Source organism: Sebastes umbrosus, chromosome 12 (assembly GCF_015220745.1).
Source record: "Sebastes umbrosus isolate fSebUmb1 chromosome 12, fSebUmb1.pri, whole genome shotgun sequence".
In the NCBI taxonomy this organism is placed as follows: Eukaryota; Metazoa; Chordata; class Actinopteri; order Perciformes; family Sebastidae; genus Sebastes; species Sebastes umbrosus.
The window spans coordinates 20,074,966-20,099,292 of record NC_051280.1 but is presented as its reverse complement, the minus strand read 5'-3'; the positions used below and the strand labels follow the sequence as shown (position 1 = coordinate 20,099,292).

The 24,327-nt window shown below is 40.6% G+C and overlaps 2 protein-coding genes across 3 annotated transcripts in view; both read right to left on the bottom strand.

Annotated features, from left to right (window-relative positions):
* ece2a (endothelin converting enzyme 2a) overlaps positions 1-11,640 on the bottom strand; it is an 88,184-nt gene extending 76,544 nt beyond the window's left edge. Inside the window, exons 1-2 of one of the 2 annotated variants that reach the window (XM_037787745.1) lie at positions 11,392-11,640; positions 9,484-9,648 (exon numbers count right to left, since the gene is read on the bottom strand). In XM_037787745.1, coding sequence (XP_037643673.1) covers positions 9,484-9,643 — 160 coding nt within the window. In that variant the 5' untranslated portion in view covers positions 9,644-9,648; positions 11,392-11,640. Of the gene's footprint in view, positions 1-9,483; positions 9,649-10,149; positions 10,214-11,391 lie in introns of those variants that run through there. The other variant, XM_037787746.1, reaches the window with a different exon arrangement.
* Positions 11,641-11,890: 250 nt separating this feature from the next.
* LOC119498818 (multidrug and toxin extrusion protein 1-like) lies at positions 11,891-21,245 on the bottom strand. Its single transcript, XM_037787883.1, has 16 exons — positions 20,650-21,245; positions 20,175-20,276; positions 18,831-18,899; positions 18,519-18,667; positions 17,401-17,443; positions 17,257-17,301; positions 17,071-17,168; positions 16,813-16,910; positions 16,487-16,668; positions 14,902-15,010; positions 14,259-14,334; positions 13,872-13,941; positions 13,655-13,787; positions 13,470-13,564; positions 12,737-12,782; positions 11,891-12,632 (listed from the first exon to the last, which is right to left on the bottom strand). The coding sequence occupies exons 1-16, from the start codon at positions 20,839-20,841 to the stop codon at positions 12,388-12,390; spliced, it is 1,752 nt and encodes a 583-aa protein (XP_037643811.1). The 5' UTR covers positions 20,842-21,245; the 3' UTR covers positions 11,891-12,387.
* Between the last annotated feature and the right edge of the window lie 3,082 nt (positions 21,246-24,327).

Below are 24,327 nucleotides of genomic sequence, written 5' to 3'. Positions count from 1 at the left end.
GCCACTGTTAAATACATAAATCCAATATATTTCTTGAACCCCACCGTGGATAAGCTGGATGGCAACTGCCAGCACAACCTGGGGGCAGTGACAGGGGAGGACAGAGCTGATACAAGCCTATCTGATCAGACGTGCTCCGCCTCCAGCCGCCACAGGAAGGAAGGGCTGCAATCAATAAAGAGGAAGGGCAAGCGTGAAATGGCCGAGGCTCGTCTCTTGGCTCTATTATTCCTCTGAAAGTTTTCCTCACAGCCTTCGCTGCTGTCGTTATTCCAAGGGTGAGGAGGAGGAGGTGTGCGCATGCATGTGCAGAGAGTGAGAAACATGAGCGGAGGAAGGTTGAAAACAGAGTGGAGGATGAATTAAAAAATGGATGGAGGAGTAAGGACATGAGAGAGGAGAGGGGTGAGGGAAAGAAAATAAAAAGCAACTGCGGGAGGGATACCAATAAGGAGAAAAAAAGGAGGAAAAGGTCACATGGAAAAATGTGGAAACTCAAGTTTAGAAATGAGGGATGAACCTCCCATGAGCAACGGCATATCTGATATCAGCTGGATCTTCTGACAGCTGCTAAGACATAACTCCTGACTTTCAATCTCCCTCACTCTCCACCCCCCCATGCTCTCTGTGTTGCCAGTGACTTTTCCATCCCATCAGCATTTCGTGTCAGAGTGTGTGTGTGTGTGTGTGTGTGTGTGTGTGTGTGTGTTCGGTGTCTGTGTGCATTTCTAACACTGCGGAAAAAAGGGATGTGAGAGGACTGTCACCTAAGATCTCCCTGTTAACACTGAAATAAAACCCTCCTGCTAAGCCTATATGTTCCTCCAGGTTTACAAACAAACAGCACAGTCGTGGGTTAGCTTCTTCCCAGTGCACAAACTGGTAAGAACACACAAGTACACAAACATAAAAACTATGTCTGGCCTGCATAAACTTCCAACATGAGGTAGGCACAGCTAATCTATAATTCTCTGTATTACATATTAAACATAAGGGTGTAACGATTCATCTAATACATCGATGTATTGATTTATATTCCTACGATCCAACTACATCGACAGGTACCCGGCAAGTTGTCACGGGGGACGTATATCGATTTAAAATCGATTTACAAGGTAAGTAATCTATTGTATTCATACTAAGAATTTGCACATTGTATTTAAGCATGACAAACGTTATATGGATGTATTTTTTAGCACTTTTAATAGGAAAGAAATGTTAATCGTGACTCCCGTTCACTCTCCCTGAGTATGACATCATTGACATGCGCCAGCAGCGCCAATCTCAGAAAGCCAAAACGAAGCATGGCTGATGACGAGGAAGAGCCAGACGAGCGAGAGAGAGATTTTCAAGCCGCGTTTGAGGTCCGGTGTGTGGAAACATTTTGGCTTTTGCGAAAAGGGAGATGTCCACGATAAATCACTCGCTGTTTGTAGAATATGCAAAGGCCAGATAAAATACAACGGCAACACGACCAATCTTTCCACGCACCTACTGAGCGGCACGGGATTGCTAACACCGAACGCCCAGGTAACTCTAGCAGCGTTCCCACAGCAGCGGCCGCGACAGCTAGCTCTGCAAAAGCCTCAAGCCTGCGAAATTTCATTGTACCCGAGTATAATGACAATAAACATCATTCTGATACTCCAGAAATGTCCAAGTCTCTACTGGGATGTCAATTTCTGAATGAGCCGTAATAGCCCACCAAGTTAGTCGGACGCTCCTGTGAAAAGTGTAGCTCCCACAGATCCCAACACTGTTGTAAACACCTACGCTCCAGCTATATATAGCCGGAATGACTCCAGGCACACAGGTGGACGTCTTTGATACCAAATACTGACAAGTAGGGGAGGGCAGGAGAGGCACAAGTGAGGCAATGGGTCGGCAGGGAAAAAGAGAGATGAGACAGCAAGGATGAAATGGAGGAGGTGAGGGAGCGTCAGGAGGTGATGGAAGGGCGAGATGGAGGGCGAGAGAAGGCGATGGGTGTGAGGAATGAATGAGCAAGATGGGGCGGTGCAAAAAGGCAGAGAGGGTGACGGACGGGAAGTCTTTACATCGTTGTTAGCATGTGGTAATGTTCTTTATAAAAAGGCATAATGTCGTCATTGTAGTCAAGGCACTGGGCCATACATAGTTACACAACAGCTGACTAAACAGTCACACTCACGGTCTTTCACTATTCCTTTGCCAATAAACACCGATTACATCGCCCTCAGGAGCTGAAGGAACCCACAAAGTGACAGGACAATGATGTCAGTGGGTGAGCTAAATAGAGGCAGGACATTTAGGGAGGGTAAAACATACCTTATAAGTCTATTACATGCTCAATGGGGCGGCACTAAAAAGGATTTTCATTCTCAATTAATCTGCTAGTTATAATTTTGATTAAACATTTGTATTAAATATTAGAAAATAGTGGACAATGACCATTACAAGATGCCCAAAATGGCTAAAAAAAAGTTTGGGTCAGGGAGTGACGCCAAAGTTTTCTCATACATCATCTGCTGAAGAAGACTGTGAGATGCAGCTGAAAGCTCTGTTAAAAAAAAAAAGCTTGTAAGAGGGCATTGTGCAACCAAGATTTTTGTGTTAAAAGGAGCACTATGTAGCACCGAGAGCCAGTGTTTAATATGGGTACTGCAGTCCAAATTCAAAACATTGGGGTCGTGGCCCGTCCGCTCCTCCGGTGTGACTGATGGCAGATAGCGCATGTTTTTGCAATTTGAGGGTTACCTTCTAGACACGACAACGTTAGCCTCTGGCCAGGACTAGTCAGAATCACTTCACCAGGAGAAACAAGTATTTTACTTCAGCGTGTTTCCTTAATCTCTGATGAAATAGCATGGTCATTTTATGATATATTACAGTAATTATATTTCATATTGGTCCTTTAACTAATATTTTTCAGGTCAAGAATGAGCTTTCGCAGTCAAAGTTATTCAGCTTCCAAGTAAAGGACAATAAGAAGCAGCATCGTCTTATTTGAGAGGCTGTTAGCAGCGAATGTTCGCCATTTTTGCTTGAAAAATTACTTTTTAAATCAATTATCGAAATTGTTTCACATTCATTTTCTGTTAATTGACTGATTGATTAATTGGCTAATTGTTTCAGCTCTAATGTGCAGCATAAAATATAAATGCATATATGCACAAACACAAAAAGGCTACCAAAGCAAAACCTGCAGGCAACATTTAAACACCCATAGATACACAGGCTATAGGTTTAGCCTATAAGCAGCGAACTTCACCAAACCTTAAAAAAAAAAAACTACAGATGAGTTCATCAGCTGTATTTATAAAAGTATAAATCTGAAAATGCAGATTCTTTGGTCTGACTGTGGAGATTTTGCGTCGTGCCCTCTATACCAGGTGCACTGATGTTAACATGTAGAGAACATGTAGGCAGATAGATACGTCACGGATAGCACCTCGCACACATCTCAGCCCCACTCACTGCTGGAGAACGGAGCAATTACATCACCACCCCTCGCCTTGAGGAATGAGGAATGAGGCATGAGCGGCGCTGACCACTGGGAAGACGTGGGGTCATTACATCACTGGCAGCAGCCGGGAGCAAGCCATAAAAGAACGAGCCGTGGCTCACTGTGTGGCAGGCGGGAACTGGACCGCGTGTGATTAGCTGATCATCGCTAATGCTCGGTAATGTTGCCAACAGACACGTAGGTCAGGCGGAGGGTCAGGGACTGCTTGACGCAATGCTGACACACACCACCCCAGGCCTTCAGCCAGCCCAGCCAGTAATGAGCATTGTTATGTCACATTATGAGATTATTCCATTATTATCAATGCTGGGATTTACGCTCCATTTAAAAACCAGAATGAGCCAGCGGCATTTTTTGTTTCACACAGTCCTGTCTCATAACTGTAGGCCTATTGATAAGCTATCACACTACAATATTTATGTACATTTCCAATACAAGTGCATTTTTACATGTAGTTCTCCATATCATTATCCCGAGAAAATGTTACTGCACTCTAAATAAGCAACTTTCTGCATCATTTTAAAGCATAAACAACGCTGACCTTATGTCACTGTGGTTAAAGTGGGTGTATGAGTGGGCAGTGCAGCTCTTAAACAGGATATGCTATTATGAATGCTTTTACCACCTTATTAATCATGAGGGACTAGAGAGGATCAATACTGTATCTACTAAAAAAAAACACAGTTACCAAGTATTTATGTGCCAGTTACCAGGAAGTAGACAAGATAGAGAGAACATGCATTACAGTGCTGGAGAAGAGACATGTACATCTTCAGACAAGCTGAAGACTGAGTGGTTTTTAGTTAACATAACTCAAAACAGCAGTAAATAGTGTATTTGTTGGGGACTATTCTCTGCTGCAGCTTTGATGCACTAGTGAGTGTTTAGTGAGTGTTTAGCAGCAGCATGATGTCTGTGGGATTGGCTCAAAATAAACTACAATGCCCAAGTTTATCATAATGAAGACACATATTACCATCGATAGTCAAGGCAGCACACTGACACACTGACAGCTGTTGTTCTTTATGCTAAATGCAGTACCTGTGAGGGTTTCTGGACAATATTTGTCATCGTTTTGTGTAATAAATATATACATACATTTGCATAAATCAAGCATATTTTCCCACTTCTCTTTATAAGAGTATTAAATACTTGACAAATCTCCCTTTAAGGTACATTTTGAACATTTTGAATGTGTGATTAATTTGCAATTAACCGTGATTAACTATTATAATCGAATGACAGCCTATATAAAAACATAAAATAGAAGAGATTACATTAATATTTGATCATGCATGCATACATCATCTAGTTTCATTTCATCCATCCATCCATTATCTGTAACCGCTTATCCTATTCAGGATTGCGGATGGGGCTGGAGATGATCCCAGCTGACATTGGGCGAAGGCGGGGTACACTCTGGACAGGTCGCCAGAATATCACAGGGCTGACACATAGAGACAGACAAACATTCACACCTACGGGCAATTTAGAGTCAACGATTAACCTAACCTGCATGTCTTTGGACTGTGGGAGGAAACCAGGGAACCAGGGAACCCGGAGAAAACCCACGCTAACACGGGGAGAACGTGCAAACCGGCCGGGTCTTAACCTGCGACCCTCTTGTGAGGCGACAGGGCTAACCACTGCACCGCCGTGCAGCCCTAGTTTCATTTCAGATTATCGCATTTTCTCTTGACATACAGAGACATAATTATATGTGGTTATGGTCTAAATGTGAGGACTGATACTGCTGAGTAGGAGTTCATGACAAAGAAAGAATAATACAGAACGGGAGAAGTGGGTTAGTGAGAAGGTGGGGAGCAAGAACGGTGTGATGGTGAAGCCGGTCTCTCCAGATATTAGAACAGGCGGGATGGGGAGAAAACAGGTAAATGAAGGCTGAGAAAGAGTCAGCAAAAATGACATGTATGAAACTGTTCAACAGATAAACGGAGGACGACTGGAACTAATTTAGAAAACACTGAGGAAGGAGAAAGACATTCAACAAACTGTCATCAGCATGCAGCGAAGTGCTCCAGCTCTCCTCATCTATGCATCCCTCCCTCCCGTGTATCTTCCTCTCTGTGCTGTACAGATTATCTTAATGGAAATGACCTCCATCTGAGACAGTTGAGTGGCCCAAACCTGATTAGTGATTTACCTCCCTTCCATCTCCCTTTCCTTTATCCACTCATCACACATATAAACAGCACGGTGGCGCCTCAAGTCTTCCTTTACGTCTTCTCTCCTCTCGCTGCCAAATTGTGCCCCGGTTCCCCCCTATATAGTGACAGTAATTTACTGTGTCATTTTATATGAGACAATGGTCCCTCTGGATTTACGGACTTGACAAGTGAGGATTTGCGGGGGAAATGTGTGCAACCGTAACAAGCCTTTGTCCAAGCGTGGTGATATCTAAGTGCTTTTAAGAGCTCTTCATGTCTATACAACACGTGAGGGTTCACACATCTTTTCATTACGGCTTCCCTATATAGCTGCTTATCTGTGCATGTGAGTTGTTGAAGAAGACGCCAACATGTGCTGGTGACAGAAACGTGGGATTCCATGATTTGGCGAGAGGAAAGCGATACATAGAGAAAGAGAGAGAGAGAGAGATGCCCTCCGAGATGAGAGCTCTCAAGCGATATAATGGCTCTCCTTTGGGTTTAAATCAGTGTGCAGAAAGTGGTCTGCCCTGGTGTTGACTGCTGCAGTGTAACGCAGGAGAGAGGCAAGAGAAGATATTTTATACATCAGAGTCCCTGAGCCCACTCACTCACGCCTTTGCTGTAGGTGTGTCTATGACGCACATTGAAAAAGTGAGGCTGCATACTATCCGTGTCTGTCCGTCAGTCAATGTTCTCACGTGGAAATGTGTTTTTCACAAAACAGTTGTTAAACAAGCAGGGCTCCAGATCATAACATCCAAATTAAAAAAGATATCCGGGTATAATAAACTTGTCTGTGTATATTGGCACTATAGTCTTGCAGGAATTAAGACAGCAGCAAAACACAGGGACGTTTTTGTTGAGCAAAGAACCCAACTTCTTCTGACAACCTCATCAGTCTCCCTCCCCTTTACGCGCACACATACACACACACTCAGCAGAAGCCCCCGTCTTTCCCTGACACAAATTTAACAAACCCCCCTGACACACACACAAACACACACACACACGCAGACGCCACTGAGCTGCATCAACAAGGCTCGCATCGGAAAAAAAAACAGAGCACCATAGCCCTCTATGCTTCTGTGGAGGTATAACAGTTACAACAAAAGCCTTCAAAGCAGGCATGTCAGCGTGTATATACACATCTGTGTATAACTCATCCTGAAGACAAACCAAAAAACTGCATTATTTAAAAAAAGTAAAAAGCTTCTTTGCAACCTTTTAATCATGCAAAATCTGTTTTTTAAAGATGCATCTTAAATAACGTCAAAGTGTACAGCTTCACCTCGGGGGAAAAAATGCTCGTTTTGATCACGATTAAATAGATAAAACAATCAAATTAAGAACCACTATAATACACAGGTCCATAGCTGCACACTCTTTATCAGCATTAAAAAACTATTTTATATACAAATGATGAACGGATAAGTTCTTATTCTGGCTTAAGATAAATATCAAACCAAGAAGGAACCACTGAAGAATTTGTGCTATTAGTGACAATGCTTCCACCAGCTTTTGGCTCTCAAGTCAATTGCGTCATATTTATCCAGCTCCACATACTCCACATACTCCACATACTCCACATACTCCACATACTCCACATACTCCACATACTCCACATACTCCACATACTCCACATACTCCACATACTCCACATACTCCACATACTCCACATACTCCACATACTCCACATACTCCACATACTCCACATACTCCACATACTCCACATACTCCACATACTCCACATACTCCACATACTCCACATACTCCACATACTCCACATACTCCACATACTCCACATACTCCACATACTCCACATACTCCACATACTCCACATACTCCACATACTCCACATACTCCACATACTCCACATACTCCACATACTCCACATACTCCACATACTCCACATACTCCACATACTGGTCTACTGCATGTTCAGCAGCCACAACACTGTGTTCATACTATAAATGTTTTTGTTGCATGTTTTACAGAGGAGCAGCAGCAGGGCCATTTAAAAGCAGGTACTGCAGGTAGTACTGGGTGCAAGGCCACTGGCTATATTTTTAAGGAAGCAGTGACATCTTGTGGACAAGTTTGGAAATTTCACTCAGAAATCCCAGGTTATTCAACTTTCTTGAGCAATACAGCGTTGCTTCTCAAAAATGATGGAAAAACTCAACTCTTTCGTGTCCTTCAGACAGAGAATACAGCATGTTTTGTATGACTTTGTAACAGACATAACACTCAACAGGATTTTTCTTCAAGGCATCTTCTACTTAAAGCAGCAGTAGGTAGGACTGGAGCAACGGTCATCACTATATCCTGACAGTAACGCATGAGAAAGGTAATCTGAAAAAAATCATGTGCCTCTGTGTCCTCCGGTGTGCTCCGGTTCTCCTAATGGCATCTGCAAGATTTCACAGACCGGAGGAAAACAACCAATCAGAGCCGAGCTGGAGCCTGGTGCGGCTGTCAATATCTCACAAACTCTGATCAAACGGTCAAACTAGGCAGCGCTGATCAAATATGAATCAATATTGTGTTACTGTAATGCCTATTTCTCGCATAAAATGTTTTCAGAAACATCTTGTAGTGTACTGTTTAGCTGTAAAATGAGAAAGTTTGTGACACAGCAGCCATGTTGAGATCAGTTGAGGAAATACCAAGAACAGCACACCAGCCAGAGCAAACTGCCATAACCACATAATATCTGTTTACTCAATCATGTCAAGACAGAGCTCTATCATAACTCACTGTCAGCAGTGTGGACATAGAAACAAGAAGATAGGTCGTCAAGTAGATGTGTTAAGTATTTGAAGTATCTATCCCTAACAGGCTTTTCCAGATTTAATCTTATAACCTCCACCCCTCCTCCACAGGGAGGGAGTAGGTGTGCATTTCAGAGACTTCTTTGCTTCAACAAAGTGTTTTACATCGAGGTAAACTGAGACTTCTTCATCCATACAACTTTTTTGTGAGAAAGTTTGTGACCCGGCAGCCATGTTGAGATCAGTTGAGGAAATACCAAGCACCGCCCACCAGCCAGAGCAAACTTTCTCATTTTACAGCTAAACAGTACACTACAAGACGTTTCTGAAAACATTTGAGGTGAGAAATAGACATTACAGTAACAGAACATTGATTCATATTTGATCAGCGCTGCCTAGTTTGACCGTTTGATCGGAGTTTGCGAGTGATTGACAGCTGCCGCCGTTGAATGAACAGCCAATAGGAGCGCTCTCTATCTCAAATGACCTGTGATTGGCCACAGTAGATTTTTTAAAGCTTGAAAACAGAGACATGAGGAGGTGCAGAAGTCTAGTTTTCCTGCAGAACACTCGAATTACAATATGCTGAAAGATTATTATTGAATTTTTACTCAATGATGCCAAAAACATTCTGCCTACTGAAGCTTTAAGAGTGAAATAAACAACATTTTATGCAACAGATATCTGCACATCAATGTGTCAAATCTATTAATACTTTTTATACATTAAAGTACTTTGGCCACTTCTACCGCACCAACTTAAAGGGCAATTCTATATGAACGGCTGCTTAGGAGGATTTAATGAAAGTGATGCTAATGACAGCATTGACAACCATGATGATGGTATCTGACACTCATGACAAATGGTGACGGGTTTTTGCTTTTGACACCAGAAGATAAGAGAGATGAGAGGAAGAGGGAAGACTTGAAACAAGGCTTGACTCGATCTGGGGGACCCCTAGTGAGAATTTCAGACTAGTGATGCTGCATCATAGACTTTGTGTCTCAAACAATCAGAGCAACATAAAAGTACTTACCAAGTATCAGAATGGAGTCTTCTTTCTGGACGTGCTTTTCCAGAAGATGCTTGAATTTGGAGAAGCAGCCCAGCCAGTCATAACTCTGCTCTGTCTTGTATCTTTCATCCCAGTAGTCGACGTCTTTGTACCTGGAGTTGTCATCCGGCACGTAGTCCATATTCTCTGTGACATATAAATATGACAACAACAAAAAAAATCTAAATATTATCAATTTCAGAAGAGAACACTGAACTGCTTTCACTGTGGCTGTATTTTTACTAGCTTTGATCCAGGAACCATCATACTATGTGTTCATGTTATGATAGTTCTGCTGACAAAACCCATTCATTTCAGACATTCAGTGCGCATTAAGTTTATTAACAGAAACAAATGTTCATAATAGAAACTCATCAGAGGTAAGGTAAACTTCTAATAACCTATCAGGAGTAAAAAACTCAATGTCAGGCCAGTGTTAAGTAGCCTACCAAAAACACATCATATGATAAAATGAGGAACATGAGAGCACATATATCAAGCAGCACTCAGTCCATACATAAAATGGAGTTGCAAGTGCAAAATATGAGAAATTATTATATATAAAATATCATGACACCGTGCCGGGTTGGTTTTCCTCCTGTCCTCCCCAATGTTTTGAGTCACCAGCCGCCACTGATCGCTACGCACCTGTAGCTATCTTTTCCTCCGACAGCCCTTAAAGGTCCCATATTATAAAAAAGTGAGATTTTCATGTTTTTTTTATTATAAAGCAGGCTTAAGTCCTATATAAATACTGTGAAAGTATCGAAACACTCAATCCACAGGGAAATACACACAGCCCGTATTCAGAAACTCTGCATTTGAAACAAGTTGTCAGGATTTCTGCCCATTTGTGATGTCACAAATATACAATATTTAGACCCTTGACACAATTTTAAACGTAAACATTCTAAATGTATCCCAGTTTATTTCCTGGTTGCAGTGTATGTGAATGTCAACAGCTGACAGGAAGTACACATGGACCCAAGCTGTTGCCTAGCAACGCAATTCTGTTGCAATTCCGTTGCAATTCCGTCAAAATTGAATTAACCGAGGTGACATCTAGCAGAGCGCTAGCAGCTGTGATGGCATCCACCTGTCACTCAAAGCAGCCACGCCCATAATTGTGCATAACTTTAAGTCTCAATATAATTTAGTGAGTTACATAAAATATACTTTTCAGTTTTGCCATACATTTCTACACTTTTTAAAGGGGACATGTCATGAAAAACTAACTTTTTCATTGCTTGTGCACATACATTTGGGTATTTGGAGTGCCCACAAACTGTGAAATAAGACAACCCAGTCAGTTTTTTATGGGCTGCCTGGATCAGAAAACATGCAATTCAACAAGCTGTGGCTTCCCTTCCTATGTCACATGCAGGCTTATTAGAATATATCACCCCATCTGAGTATCTCCACCCACAGCTTCAGAACTAAGCTTTTGGTGGTGCACCTTTCCATATTTTTCTCACAAGCCAATTCAGGGCAGACTGGGCTTTTTCAGGAGGGGTTCTTAAAAAGACAGGCACTAAAACGGAGCGTTTCAGACAGAGGGTAAATACAGGCATATTCAGGCTGACAGTATGAGGAAAATAAAGTTGTTTTTTTAACATTACAGCATGTAAACATGTTCTAGTAGAAACACAAAATACAAGTATGAACCTGAAAATTAGCATAATATGGGACCTTTAACGTGACACAATAAAGTGAAACTGTAAGGGTGCTCTTGAACTTAGCTAAATTAAATATAGTCATGCAGGCAGAGTGCATGCTGGGATGAGTATAATAATAACTGCAGCTGCTACACTGCCAATCTCTCACAACCAGCTCAATACAATTAAATTCATGTTACAATACAGTTACATACTTTGTTATTTGGTTACTTACCAATTCTGTTCGCCGGGTTGGTAACTGTGGGAGTATCCACGTGTTGTAGTTTTACAGCACTAGTGCTGCAGACAGTGTGTGTGGCTGCATTCACTGCAGACGCATCTACAACATGGAAGAAATATTCATAAACTAAAGTGAGTCCTGATCTAAAAGAGTCCTTTGAGGATTTTTCTTTAGTTTTGAAGAGAGACTTCCTTGTTGATGCCTTGTTGATGAGTCAGAGAAGGCAGGGTGTTATGACGTAGCCTACACGTGGAGGCTATGCTGCTTTCAAATGCTCCCTGTAAAATCTCCCAAATCTGCGTGGTGCATTCAGTGTCCTGATAGTGAGCTGTAAAATCAGGTTCTCATGGATTTTCTTTAACTTATATCTCGTAATAATAATAATGATAATAATGATAATAATAATAATAATAATAATAATAATAATAATAATAATAATAATAATAATAATAATAATAATAATAATAATAATAATAATAAAAGGCAACATTACTTTTTTGTTTAATTTTTTTTATACTTTATTTTCAATTTATCGGGTGGACAAATCAGTTTCAAGACCTTACATTGGACACTTGTCATTTTATAATTTAAGTAATAAATAAAAACATGTAATCAAATTAAAATAATCACTATTATTCTCTCTCTCTCTCTCTCTCTCTCTCTCTCTCTCTCTCTCTCTCTCATATATATTCCATTTTCAACTACAGTATGTGACGAGTAACCCTTCCACAAGTTTGTTTCTATTTAAGCTTTGCATACCAAAAACCAAAGCATACCAAAAATGTAGGGTATGCTGATCCATTAATTACAAAACAAGAAGACAATGTAAATCAACTTTTTGTTTTCAAACAAATCAAAGAAATAACATATTACTTAGTGGAATTAGAGTTGGATACAGCCTTCTTTTAACATATTACTTTGTCTGCTGTGTCACAACATTATGTAGCATCTTATGCAACCACACAGCAGTAAGACAGCCAGCGGTGTGGGTCATTTGAGCAGTTTGGGAAGCATTTTGCTGGCTATTATCCCAACTACAAGGATGAGCACCATTAAGACCACAGTCAGGCCACGACGCACCACCAGCTGCCAGAACGACAGAGGCCGAGGCCCTGCAGCACCGGCTGTCCCATCCTGGCCCGGAGTGAGCAGGTCTGAGTTGAACTCCTCATTGCTCAGGGAGTTAGATGAAATGATGTTGACCTGGGACTCTGTCACAGGACTATGGGCATGTCCTGATCAGAGAGGGGGAGACATGGAGTTAGTTGTGTGTACTCTAGTATGCATGTTCCTAAAGGACATGCAATGAAAAGGAAAAGTGAAGCAAGCAGTTACGTACCCTTGTTTTCCATGTCCTGCACCGGGACTCCTGCTCTCATCATTGCCTGCTCAATCACATTTATGACAGCTGTTTATAGTGCATACATCAAATACATATTGTTTGTCTACAGGGACATTGACTATTGAACTTTAAGTTGCAATTACAGGAACATGTGATATATTTAATATGTTAAGTGTAATTTCCTCCTTGTGACTGCAGAGGGCAGAAAAGACCATTGTGTGTACAAGGTCACTCACACTGTTGGTTTGGCAGGTTTGGTCTCATTACAACAAATTGTTTTTAGTTTACATAACTTGGTGCAAACCACTTCCAAAGCATAACTCGCTAGTACTCCCCATGACGAGAAAACTGAACTCACTGTGTAAAATGAGCAGAGTTTTGCTTTGACGAATTTAGTTTAGATGCACTTAAAACTTCTCTGGTCACCTCAGTGATGTATTGTCCTCCTAAATTTGAGTCTAAGACAAAGAAAAGCTGAATTGTGCAGGGTACAGTATATTATTTTTAGCAAATCAGTACCTTTAATTTTAAGTTTTCCTTTTAACTACTGTCCACCGGAGGCTTGATTTTCACCACCAAAACAAGAGCAAAAAAAACCATTCCTGTCCTATATGAATCTAAGCTAAACACCACAGTGTAGTTCTCTTTGTTGCACTCTCAGTAAAATTGTAGTAAACCTCATTATTGTTATCTGTCTTTTTTCGTGCAATTACAAGGTGTGGTCACTTACCTCTTCAGCAACCTTTTTCCAATCTAGTTTAAACAAGTAAAAGATATAGAATGTGGCCTGGATAGTGACACAAAGTGAAAGCCCCAACCACAGTCCTGCAACGGAGAAGAAAAAAAACAATCAAACTGAACAAAACTTGCATCAAGACTTTAGAGTTAAATGGCAGTGAGCTCTTCTGTCCTCACCCATGATGCCCATCTTGGCAGCAAACATCAGGGACACTCCAATAGGAATGCCAATGAAGTAATATCCCACCAAGTTACAGAGGGCCCCGACCATCGGTTTCCCTGCTCCTCGTATAACGCCCCCTGTTACAGCCTGCACATCAAATACAGCTATCAGGCTCTCTCTGCTTAGCTTTGACATTAAGATAATTTCTCATGTTTATAACCACTCTCTTACCGCAACGGCATCTACAGAATGGAAGACGCCATATATGATCATGACTTTAGAAACCCGCTGAATAATTTCTCTAAAAGATGCAAACAAAGATTTACATTAGGAGCAGAAATTTATGATTTGTGAAAAGACGTGGAATATCACAGTTTATGTGTGCTTTGGTAATGTTGGGAGTAACATGCTACCTTCATGTGGCCGTGGTTTTAGTATGTTCTTTTTAACAAATAGCACATTCTGTAAAGGCTTTGTACCGGTCTCTCGGGAACTCTTATCACCAAAAACAACACTGACACAATGAGACAGGCTTAAGGCTGGATGAGATGCAATTTGAAAGTTACATCTGAGGCTGAAAATATTTCTTATGCGTACAAGAATACCCTACATACTCACTTTTCTGTTGTAAAGATGTAACCAATCACGTTCTTACATAATCCAAGAACAAGTCCGAAAATCACCGAGATTGCAACTGGATTGAAAATTAGAAGAACACAGATGCCAGCTACAAACAATTCTGAGCAATGCATTTCAAAAATAATTTAATTAGCTAGTAACTAAATATTATCTATAGCTATAACTAAAAAATAGCTTCAAAATATATCTGTCAAAAGAGAAAACAAAGTCCTTCACACATATTTATACATGTAACATTTAAAGGGACACTCAAACAAAGTTATATTATTCACAAGAGACAGATTAAAAAATCAAGGTCAAAATCGAAATCCCTGGAAACACTAGATCCTACACTTCCCATAATGCAACTGAGTAGGGTCTTTTTTTTCAGGCTCCCGACAGTGCCTCAGCAGACGTGATACAACTATTTTCACAGCTCAGCAGTACTCATCATGACAAGTAAACTGAACTTCACATGTAAAATCAGTGGAGTGTCCCTTTAAAATATGTTCATACTTGTTTTATTCCAACCCAGTGACTCTATAAGGTACTGATATTACTTGATGTTGAAGAATGTGACTGTGCTAATAAGTGCTTTTGCTGTGGATGGAAAGTAACCTGCATGGATACATTTGTTTCTTACATGCTAAGATTACGGCGACCTTGCCAGATGTCTTGGCCTGTTCAATGTTCCCAGCACCAAGAGCATTCCCAACCCGCACGCTGGCAGCTACCATGAATCCCATTGGGACCTGTGATGTAGAAAGGGATACAAAATAGTATGTGTCATTTTAGAAAGGAACTATTTCAAATCGCATTTGTGGCAATACTTTATCAGAGGCTTTATAAATACATCTGGACGGCCTGTACTGAAGGTGAATTATGAAGTCTTAAAGGGGACATATCATGCTCATTTTCAGGTTCATACTTGTATTTTGGGTTTCTACTTGATAATGTTTACATGCTTTAATGTGAAAAATACTCATACTGTCTGTCTGAATATACCTGTATTCCCTCTCTGTCTGAAATGCTCTGTTTTAGCGCCTGTCTCTTTAAGAACCCCTCCCGAAAAAGCCCAGTCTGCCCGGAATTGGCTTGTGAGAAAAATATGGAAAGGTGCACCACCAAAAAGTTTAGTTCTGAAGCTGTGGGTGGAGATACTTAGATGGGGCGATATATGTGCCAAATGTATGTGCACAAGCAATGAAAAAGTTAGTTTTTCATGACATGTCCCGTTTAAAAAGTTTAGAAATGCATGGCAAAACTGAAAACTATATTTTATGTAACTCACTAAATTATACTGAGACTTAAAGTTATGCACAATTATGGGCATGCCATCACAGCTGCTATCGCTCTGCTAGATGTCACCTCAGTTAATTGAAGCACATATTGGACAAATAATATGGCTTGCTGTGCGGTTAATTGTACAACGGGAATCCTTCTGGCCAATATGCGGGCGTTGGATGATGGGCTTGATGAAACTTGGCTAAATGCTGGAATACCCTGGACAGCGCCATTCAACCGTGACTCTTTTTCTATATAGCGATCTGACAGAACAGAGGACTTTGAGAAAAAATAAGGAAATGTGTGTTTTATGGTGAATAACATTAACGGTACTGCACAAATTGAAGGAGCTGATGGGATTTCATTTCACTAGAGTTGTAATGTTACCTTGTATGATTCCATGTAACAAATAAATTGATTGATTGATTGAAGAAGTCTGTGCTCCACTTTTTTCAGTGACTGAAATTCTAACGTTAGTTTTATGTTGTTTATATGTTAGCACCGGTACCTACCAGCAAATTTGGAGCAAGAAGACCAACGTCTTCTTGCTCCAAACGTAAGCCTGCTACACAGAGTAGCAAAGAGCCTGTTCTCTTCCATGATATAGCCTAGCTTCTTAGCCCAGGTTGTTAGCCTTAACTAGCTTTATAGCTTCGAGATAGGTGGCTGTGTTTCAACAACCAGGCTTCATTCGGCCGGTCTTATCTCCATCCACGCTCCACCTCTTTAACCATTTTTTTCGGATGTCGTCACTGCCAAGATGGCGACAGCTGGAGACGCCCACTTTGAGCTTAATTTTTGCTCTTCAGAAACCCATGGGTGACGTCACAGAGACTACGTCCATATTTTATACAGTCTATGGAATTAACAAATACCAGCGCAGAATAACTACAAAAACAATTTGCTGTTCTAACTCCATCAAAAATAAACTGCATCAGAATTACCATGAACACAATAGTGACCATCTGATACACAATTGACTGAGCTCCCAGCTCAACCTCGCTGATCAAACCAGCCAACAATCCTCCGATTTCAAAAGTCCACCACTCCAGACAGAGCATAAGCATGCTGGGAATGGCCACCTTGGTGAACAGACCCCATTCCTGCAGACAGTCCTTTGACCAACCTAGGGGGCAGAGTTCAACATGTCAAAATGTAGAACTGAAGTGTAGATCATATGCTGAAATGGTGAATGTGTTCAGTTCTTCTATCACAGCACAGGATTACAAATTATTCATCATATCAGCAGAAAAAAGAAGAGAAAACTCACCAGACCACGTCGCCTTGTGTAACCCCTTCCAGTAGATGTAAATGAACAATATCAGAGCCGAAGCGGTCTGTGAGATAGAATTTGCTGCTGCAGATCCACTGTCGTACAAAAGAGTTTACAAAACAGTAAAATGAAACAGGTGGCTCACTGACACTCATAACCTGTGATACATGAAACAACACTATCAGAGTTCAATTATACGTAAACTGATGATGACTACCTCTATTTCTAGTTTCTTATGGTGGTAGATGCACTTACACAACACCCAGGTCCAGCACATAGAGGAGGATGTAGTTGACAATTGCATTAAGAACATTTCCAATGGCTCCAGTTATCACCTGAGGCCAGATGATACCCTGCCAATTAAAGCACATCACAGACTCAGTGTTGACCTTAATGGCAATTCTTCAGCTATCATTGTGTTTCTGTAGATGTGCACTGCACCTGGTTCTGTAGATACCTCCCCTGCAGCTGGTACATGAAAGCAGCCTGCAGAAAGGACAGTGAATAGGAGTAAATCAAATTTAAATATACAAACAAATGGGAAAGGGACAGGGATGTTGTTGTCTTAGTGCAAACTGAACTCACTGGCAGAGCTGGTATGAAGATGTTCACATACATCTGGGAGTGTCTGAGAGCAAACGTACAGAACTATGTCATATATGTGAAACTGAATCAAGTTATTATGAAAATACACACATGTAAATGTACAGTATATGCACATGTGTGCTTTTATTTAAGCAGAAAGAACTTATTGTACATGATCATGCAAGGCTGGAAGGGACCAGGTTCACTGTGTGGGAGTGAAATGATAATGGCTTTAAAGCTATGCAACTTTTAAAAGAATAAATAACAGTTCTTCCTCTTTATTTAAATTAGATAAATTCATAAGCAATAAAACACACCCTTGATCAATTCAATACACTCATAGGTTTTGCATTTACAGTGGTAGTTGGTCGAGTATCACCACTATCTTAAGGCTGTTGCACACCAGGAGCGTGACGAATAAACGACTCGAAAACACTAAGTATTATATTATATGTCTAGGGCTTTAATTGTGAAAGGTAAGAACGGAAGGAGTAGATATGGTTTGCGCTGCCTTCGTCAATATTGAAAGGACACTGTGTTCCAGTACCCAAGTTCAAGGCACAATGTTATGATAAAATAATATGAATAGAATGCAGTTTAACCGGTTCAACGTGATTGGTTGATGATTTTGGGGCGAAAGCTCAGAAAATCAACCTTGTTCCGGAGTTGGTGGAGACTAAAACAGAGCTAAAAGGAGAGTGAATATTGAATGTATCAGAATCAGATATTATATCATTATTATTATTAGATATTACTGATCCCCCGGGGGAAATTATATTTGTCAGGTGGCCAGAAACACGATTCCAAATGAATGCTAATGGTGCTCCGTAACTGCTGGATGTGTGAAAAGGTAACTGCTTGCTAACACATTCACTGTATCATCTTTATAAGGTGATAATATGTCAATGTTGTTCTGCTGTCCCCAATTGCAAAATAGTTGCAGGTAAACCAGGTTAACAGTAGCAAATAGCTGCACTGCTGTGGGAGAAATATGCTTATCTTCTTGGATACAATCTTATTTCTACATCAGGGCTGCCTAGGGGGTTAATCAGTCTCTGTCATCATGTTATAGAATGTTGTTGGACATGAAGTGTTTTTGTTTGTGAATGAAAACTGACCGTGCAACCTCTGGGTTTTGTTTGACGGCGAGAAGCATGTTCTCTGTGTTAAGGAGGATAGCCCAGCAGGGGAAGCAGGCCAGGAGCAGAATCAAAACACCTCTTTGAAGAATGACTCCGACACGCTTCAGGTTTCCACTCCCATACGTCTACACGAAGCAGAACACAGATCAGACATGTGCACATAAATTAATGCTGTAAGAAAAGAGCTGCCACTCAGAGAAAACACAGAAACACAGAAGATGATTATTGATGCAGAACAGTAATGTGAAGATGTTTTGAAAGGAAAATGAGCCCCGACCAGGAATGTACCTGAGATATGAGGGTGTCAAAGGCCGATGACAAACCCATTCCAACTGAAATACCTGTCACAATGATAACCTGCATAAACAAACACACACACAAAAACAAAAAAACATAAAACCAATGTCACCATTACATCATCATCATCATCATCACTACTTTATAGTTTTACTCCACTACATTTATTAGGTAGTTAGTTACTTGTAGCGATTAGTTACTTTGAAGATGAAGTTTTTAAAAATCTATAATGAGAATATAAAGTACAATGTATGTTATGCAGTAAATTAAACCACCCAATCGTATAAAAAATAAGTAAAATTAGCTTTACCACAACGGGCTATAACATTAAAATGCAGCTTACATGTTACTGCATCAATAATAATAATGATCTAATAGTAGGCCTATAATATATAGTAATGTAATAATGACAGAGCCCATTTTGGCTGCATGTAGTCAGTACTTTTTCCTTTATACTTCCAGTACATTTTCTTAATAATACTTACATGCTTTTACCTAAACCAGCAGTGGGTAGAATTGGAGAAAATATGTTATTTTTATAAAACGGTCACTATATCCTGACAGTAGTGCATGAGACAGGTAATCTAAAAAAAATCATGTGCCTCTGTGTCCTCCGGTGCTCCTAATGGCAACTGCAAGTTTTCACAGACCGGAGGAAAACAACCAATCAGAGCCGAGCTGGAGCCTTGCTGTCTCTGAGCAGCTGTCAATCACTCGTGAACTCCGATCAAACGGTCAAACTAGACAATGCTGATCAATAATGAATCAATATTCTGTTACTGTAATGCCTATTTTTTTTTGTCAGGCCCTTCGGTGTCACTTTTCGGTCGCAGTAAACATGTGCCTAATGTTGTGAATTAAACAAAAACACTTGCTTAGGTTTAGGAAAAAAATAGTTGCGCTTAAAATTACTACGTTTTTACAGTGAAAATGTGACTTGATGTCCTGAACAAGGGACACAAACAAACAGCTTATTGTAAAGTAAAAAGTGCAAATGTAATGCACGGGACGCGAACAGCGGTCTCCTGGCAGAAAGCCTTGTGTTTGTTCTTGTACGCAGTGGTTAAAGAAACATTTTAAATGATAGACGCCATGGGGAGAGGTGGGGTGGGGTTACTCTTTAAGGAGAGTTTTGAATGCAGGAGTTTTACTTGTAACACAGCATGCTAATCTTGAATTACGATATTGTTTCTTTTAAGTAAAAGTTCTTCCACAACTGTGTAATAGATATGTGGATCACAAAACACAGAAAGGTGCACGAGTTCTGGATTTAGGCAAAGAGCGACTGAAAAAGACTAAAAGCAAGCTGCTGCATGTTGCAAGTTGTTTTCTCACCGATATTGCTAACGCTACACCTGCAAGCTCAGTTTCCCCCAGGTGACCACAGAACACTATGCTGACAAAGTTGATTAGGAAGACCATCAATTGAGAAATGATCTGAAATACATGAAAAAAACACATTAGGATTGTGTAAGTATTTGCACAGCTGCAAAACTATGCTGTACAGTATACATCAACATAGTTTTTATTCTAAACCTGGGTGTCATTGCAGTTCAGCTGTCATTACAATTATATAGGTCACAAGTTCAAACAAGGTTCCATTTATTGCCCAGTAAATAGAGACCGGCAAAATCAGATCTACAAATGAAACATAAGCTGCATAGTATTGTGATGGGTAGTCCAGGATGCATCCAAAATGTATTGAGCCCACTTAGATCAAGGAAGAGGACTAGGACCACAACAAACACAACAAAATCCACGAGACGTGAAGCAGACATTCTTCCTGTGGTGCGTCTGTTCCCATACTTACCACAGGTCCTGCTAGTTTGACAAGTTGAATCATTTCCCTCTTGAATTCCAACGGCAGCCAGTCCTTGATGCATTTCAGACAATTAGTACAAGTACATGAAGTAGGCCTCATCCTGGGAAATACAGTATGCGCTGCTTTACTCTGACTCTTCTTTCCCCTTCTGTAGACGAAGTTTAGTCCAAAGTCTTCCATATCTAAATTAGGTAGAACACTGGACTAATATGGTGATATCTTTTTTTGCCACTCAGCTCTAGTGTTATGGTGAAGCTGAACACACCTCTCAGGTGGGACGGCACATTATTCTCTCCTCCCATGTCATGCAACAGAATACTTTGAATTCAGTTGATTCAACGTACGTCATTCCAAACTCTTTTGACCTCACTGCATTTTCTTTTCGAGGTTTTATTTATGCTGATGTTATCGAGTGTTGGGATAATTACATTTGATTGTCTGTTGATTTGATAAGAGTTAGGGACAGTAAGACAATTAGTGAGGGGTGAAATCGTATTATTTAGTCTTCTTAAACCTGCAGTAGGCAGAATGCTTTTTGGCATCATTGGGCAAAAATTTCAATAATAACCTCTCAGCATATTGTAATTCAAAATCTAGATCAAAAATCTAGATCCAGATCACAAAGTCCACACTGCTGACAGTAAGTTATGATAAAGCTCTGTCTTGACATGATTGAGTCAACAGATATTATGTGGTTATGCGCAGCTCATAATGTCAGTTTAATCTTTTATGCAGTCTGATAAAGGGTGTCTCATCAATATCCTGTATATCCTGTATATCAGTGTATTTCAGCTCTGATGTACATGTTTGTGCAAGAAGTCAGTTCCTATTAATCTATGCATCGCTTACTGCAACTTTGTGAAATATACTTACTATAGGGCACCAGTAGTTGTGCGGTATAGTTGTGTCACAGAATATTTTACAAAAAAAAAAACTCTTTACTACCCAATGAATCATATCACGACCCCTCAGATTTAACCTGTGACCTTTGGGAAGGGGCCCGACCAAAGGGCTTAAAAACTAATCTACCGAACTGATTAAATTAATTAAATCAAGCTCCACCTTGACCAGCCATAATAAAGCAACAATAAAATATTTATTTCGCACTGATACATCAATATTAACAATCTATTACAGTGATCTAATACTATAGATACAGGGTCCATTTTTCTACATGATTAGTAATTTACTTTAAGTACATTTTGCTATTTATACCTCTGCACTTTTAGATAAACAATGTTTTGAATGTAGGAGTTTTACTTGTAAAGGAGTATTTCAGTATTGTATTGTTGACTTAAAGTAGCAGTGGGTAGAAATTAAGCAAATATGATTTTAAAAAGGATGCACTTACATAACACCCAGGTCCAGCACATAGAGGAGGATGTAGTTGACAATTACATTAAGAACATTTCCAATGGCTCCAGTTATCACCTGAGGCCAGATGATACCCTGCCAATTAAAGCACATCACGGACTCAGTGTTGACCTTAATGGCAATTCTTCAGCTATCATTGTGTTTCTGTAGATGTGCACTGCACCTGGTTCTGTAGATACCTCCCCTGCAGCTGGTACATGAAAGCAGCCTGCAGAAAGGACAGTGAATAAGAGTAAATGAAACTTAAATATACAAACAAATGGGAAAGGGACAGGGATGTTGTGTCTTAGTGCAAACTGAACTCACTGGCAGAGCTGGCATGAAGATGTTCACATACAGCTGGGCGAGTCTGAGAGCAAACATACAGAACTACGTATTATATGTGAAACTGAATCAAGTTATTATGAAAATACGCACATGTAAAAGTACAGTATATGCACTCGTAAAGGTTACTTTTATTTAAGCCGAAATAACTTATTTTTCATCATCATGCAAGGCTGGTAGGCACCAGGTTCACTGTGTGGCAGTGAAATGATAAGGTCAAAGGTCAAAGGTCAACTTTATTATCCCACAAGGGGAAATTCATGTAGTTATATACAATAATAACTCAGAGGTTTTGCATTTACAGTGGTACTTGGTCAGGTATTACCTCTATTTTATGGCGGCTAATATTAGCTACCTCCGGATTGACGTTTCTATGTAACTGACATCATTGAGTCAGTTTTCTGACTTCTATTACTTTTTCAACTTGCTGCATGACACGGTTGCCATGACACTGAAACCACATTGAGGATGATGATGATGATGTAGAAGCTAATTTTACTAATATATGAGTTCCCTGAATTTCAACTCATCACCAGCAGTGAACAGCCATATCAATTAACAAGTACAGTCTTGGAGCAACTTCAGAATTTGATTATCTGATCTGGACCAATAAGCAATGTCTATAATGCAACTTCGTTAAACTTGCTATATTAAATGTAGGGTCGATAATGCTGGAAAACTAGCAAGAATACACTAGATTTTTAAAATGATCCAACTCAAAACCCGAGCCCAGTGTTGCCACATCTTTTCCAATGAAAGCAGCAAACAGCTCTAGCTCCAAAAGTCGCTAAATCTGAAGAGAAAGTCGCCAAGTCGGCAACACTGACAGTCCGTCCGTTCAGGCCTCCTTCCAAAGCCACTAAATACATAATTTAAATAATAAATAACGAAAATGGCTATTGTTAGCACTCACAGCTGTCATGCAAGCAGCTTGTGGAAGACTCTGGTGACATGCAATGAGTACACGGGCAGAGTGCGCACCGGAGGCAAGCAGGCAGGCCGTTCAATCACACAGTCACAGTGACGGGCTTATCACAGTCCTGCAACAGCCACAGATACCAGATTTTTTTTCTTCTTTTTTTTGTTGGACCCTTTGATTAATTGATTACTGTCAGGATGTAGGGCAGTGCAATGGTTAGCACTGTCGCCTCACAGCAAGATGGTCGCGGGTTCAACCCGGCTTGTGTGGAGTTTGCATGTTCTCCCCGTGTTAGCGTGGGTTTTCTCCCACAGTCCAAAGACATGCAGGTTAGGTTAATTGTTGACTCTAAATTGCCCGTAGGTGTGAATGTGAGCGTGATTGTCTGTCTCTATGTGTCAGCTCTGAGATAGTCTGGCGACCTGTCCAGGGTGTACCCCGCCTTCGCCCAATGTCAGCTGGGATCGGCTCTCGTCCCCCCTGCGACCCTGAACAGGAACAGGATAAGCGTTACAGATAATGGATGGATGGATGGATGTCGGGATGTAATGACAATTTCATCAAATATAAGAACAAATGTATTTGAACAGCACCAACCCTACCTTTAATTGTGTATTTATTTTAAAGCTGCACTAATCAATATTTTCATATGAACAATGTATTAAATGACTATGTGTAATGTGACAGGTGTTGCTCGCAGTGACAAACACGCTGAGAACCATCCCTTGACTCTGCAGTTCTCCCTACGGAGCATTTTAGCTCATAGTGTTTAGTTTCTACAGCCTGCAACTTTACTCTTTGAGGCCCGTCTCACTGGCGAATGAATACTGACCGCGCGACCTCTGGGTTTTGTTTGACAGCGAGTAGCATGGGCTCTGTGTTAATGAGGATAGCCCAGCAGGGGAAGCAGGCCAGGAGCAGAATCAAAACACCTCTTTGAAGTATGACTCCGACACGCTTTAGGTTTCCACTCCCATACGTCTACACACCCAAAGAGAAACACAGGAACACAAAAACAAAAATTGTTGATGCTGAAGGAACTGGCCTTC

Coding starts and splice junctions, on each gene's coding strand:
- LOC119498818 (XM_037787883.1), bottom strand. CDS start 20,841: ATGGAAGACTTTGGACTAAACTTCGTCTACAGAAGGGGAAAGAAGAGT. Junction 17,169..17,256: donor GGAGGTATCTACAGAACCAG/GTGCAGTGCACA, acceptor TTTAATTGGCAG/GGTATCATCTGGCCTCAGGT. Junction 15,011..16,486: donor TGGTCACTATTGTGTTCATG/GTAATTCTGATG, acceptor TCTACATCACAG/GTCCCAATGGGATTCATGGT.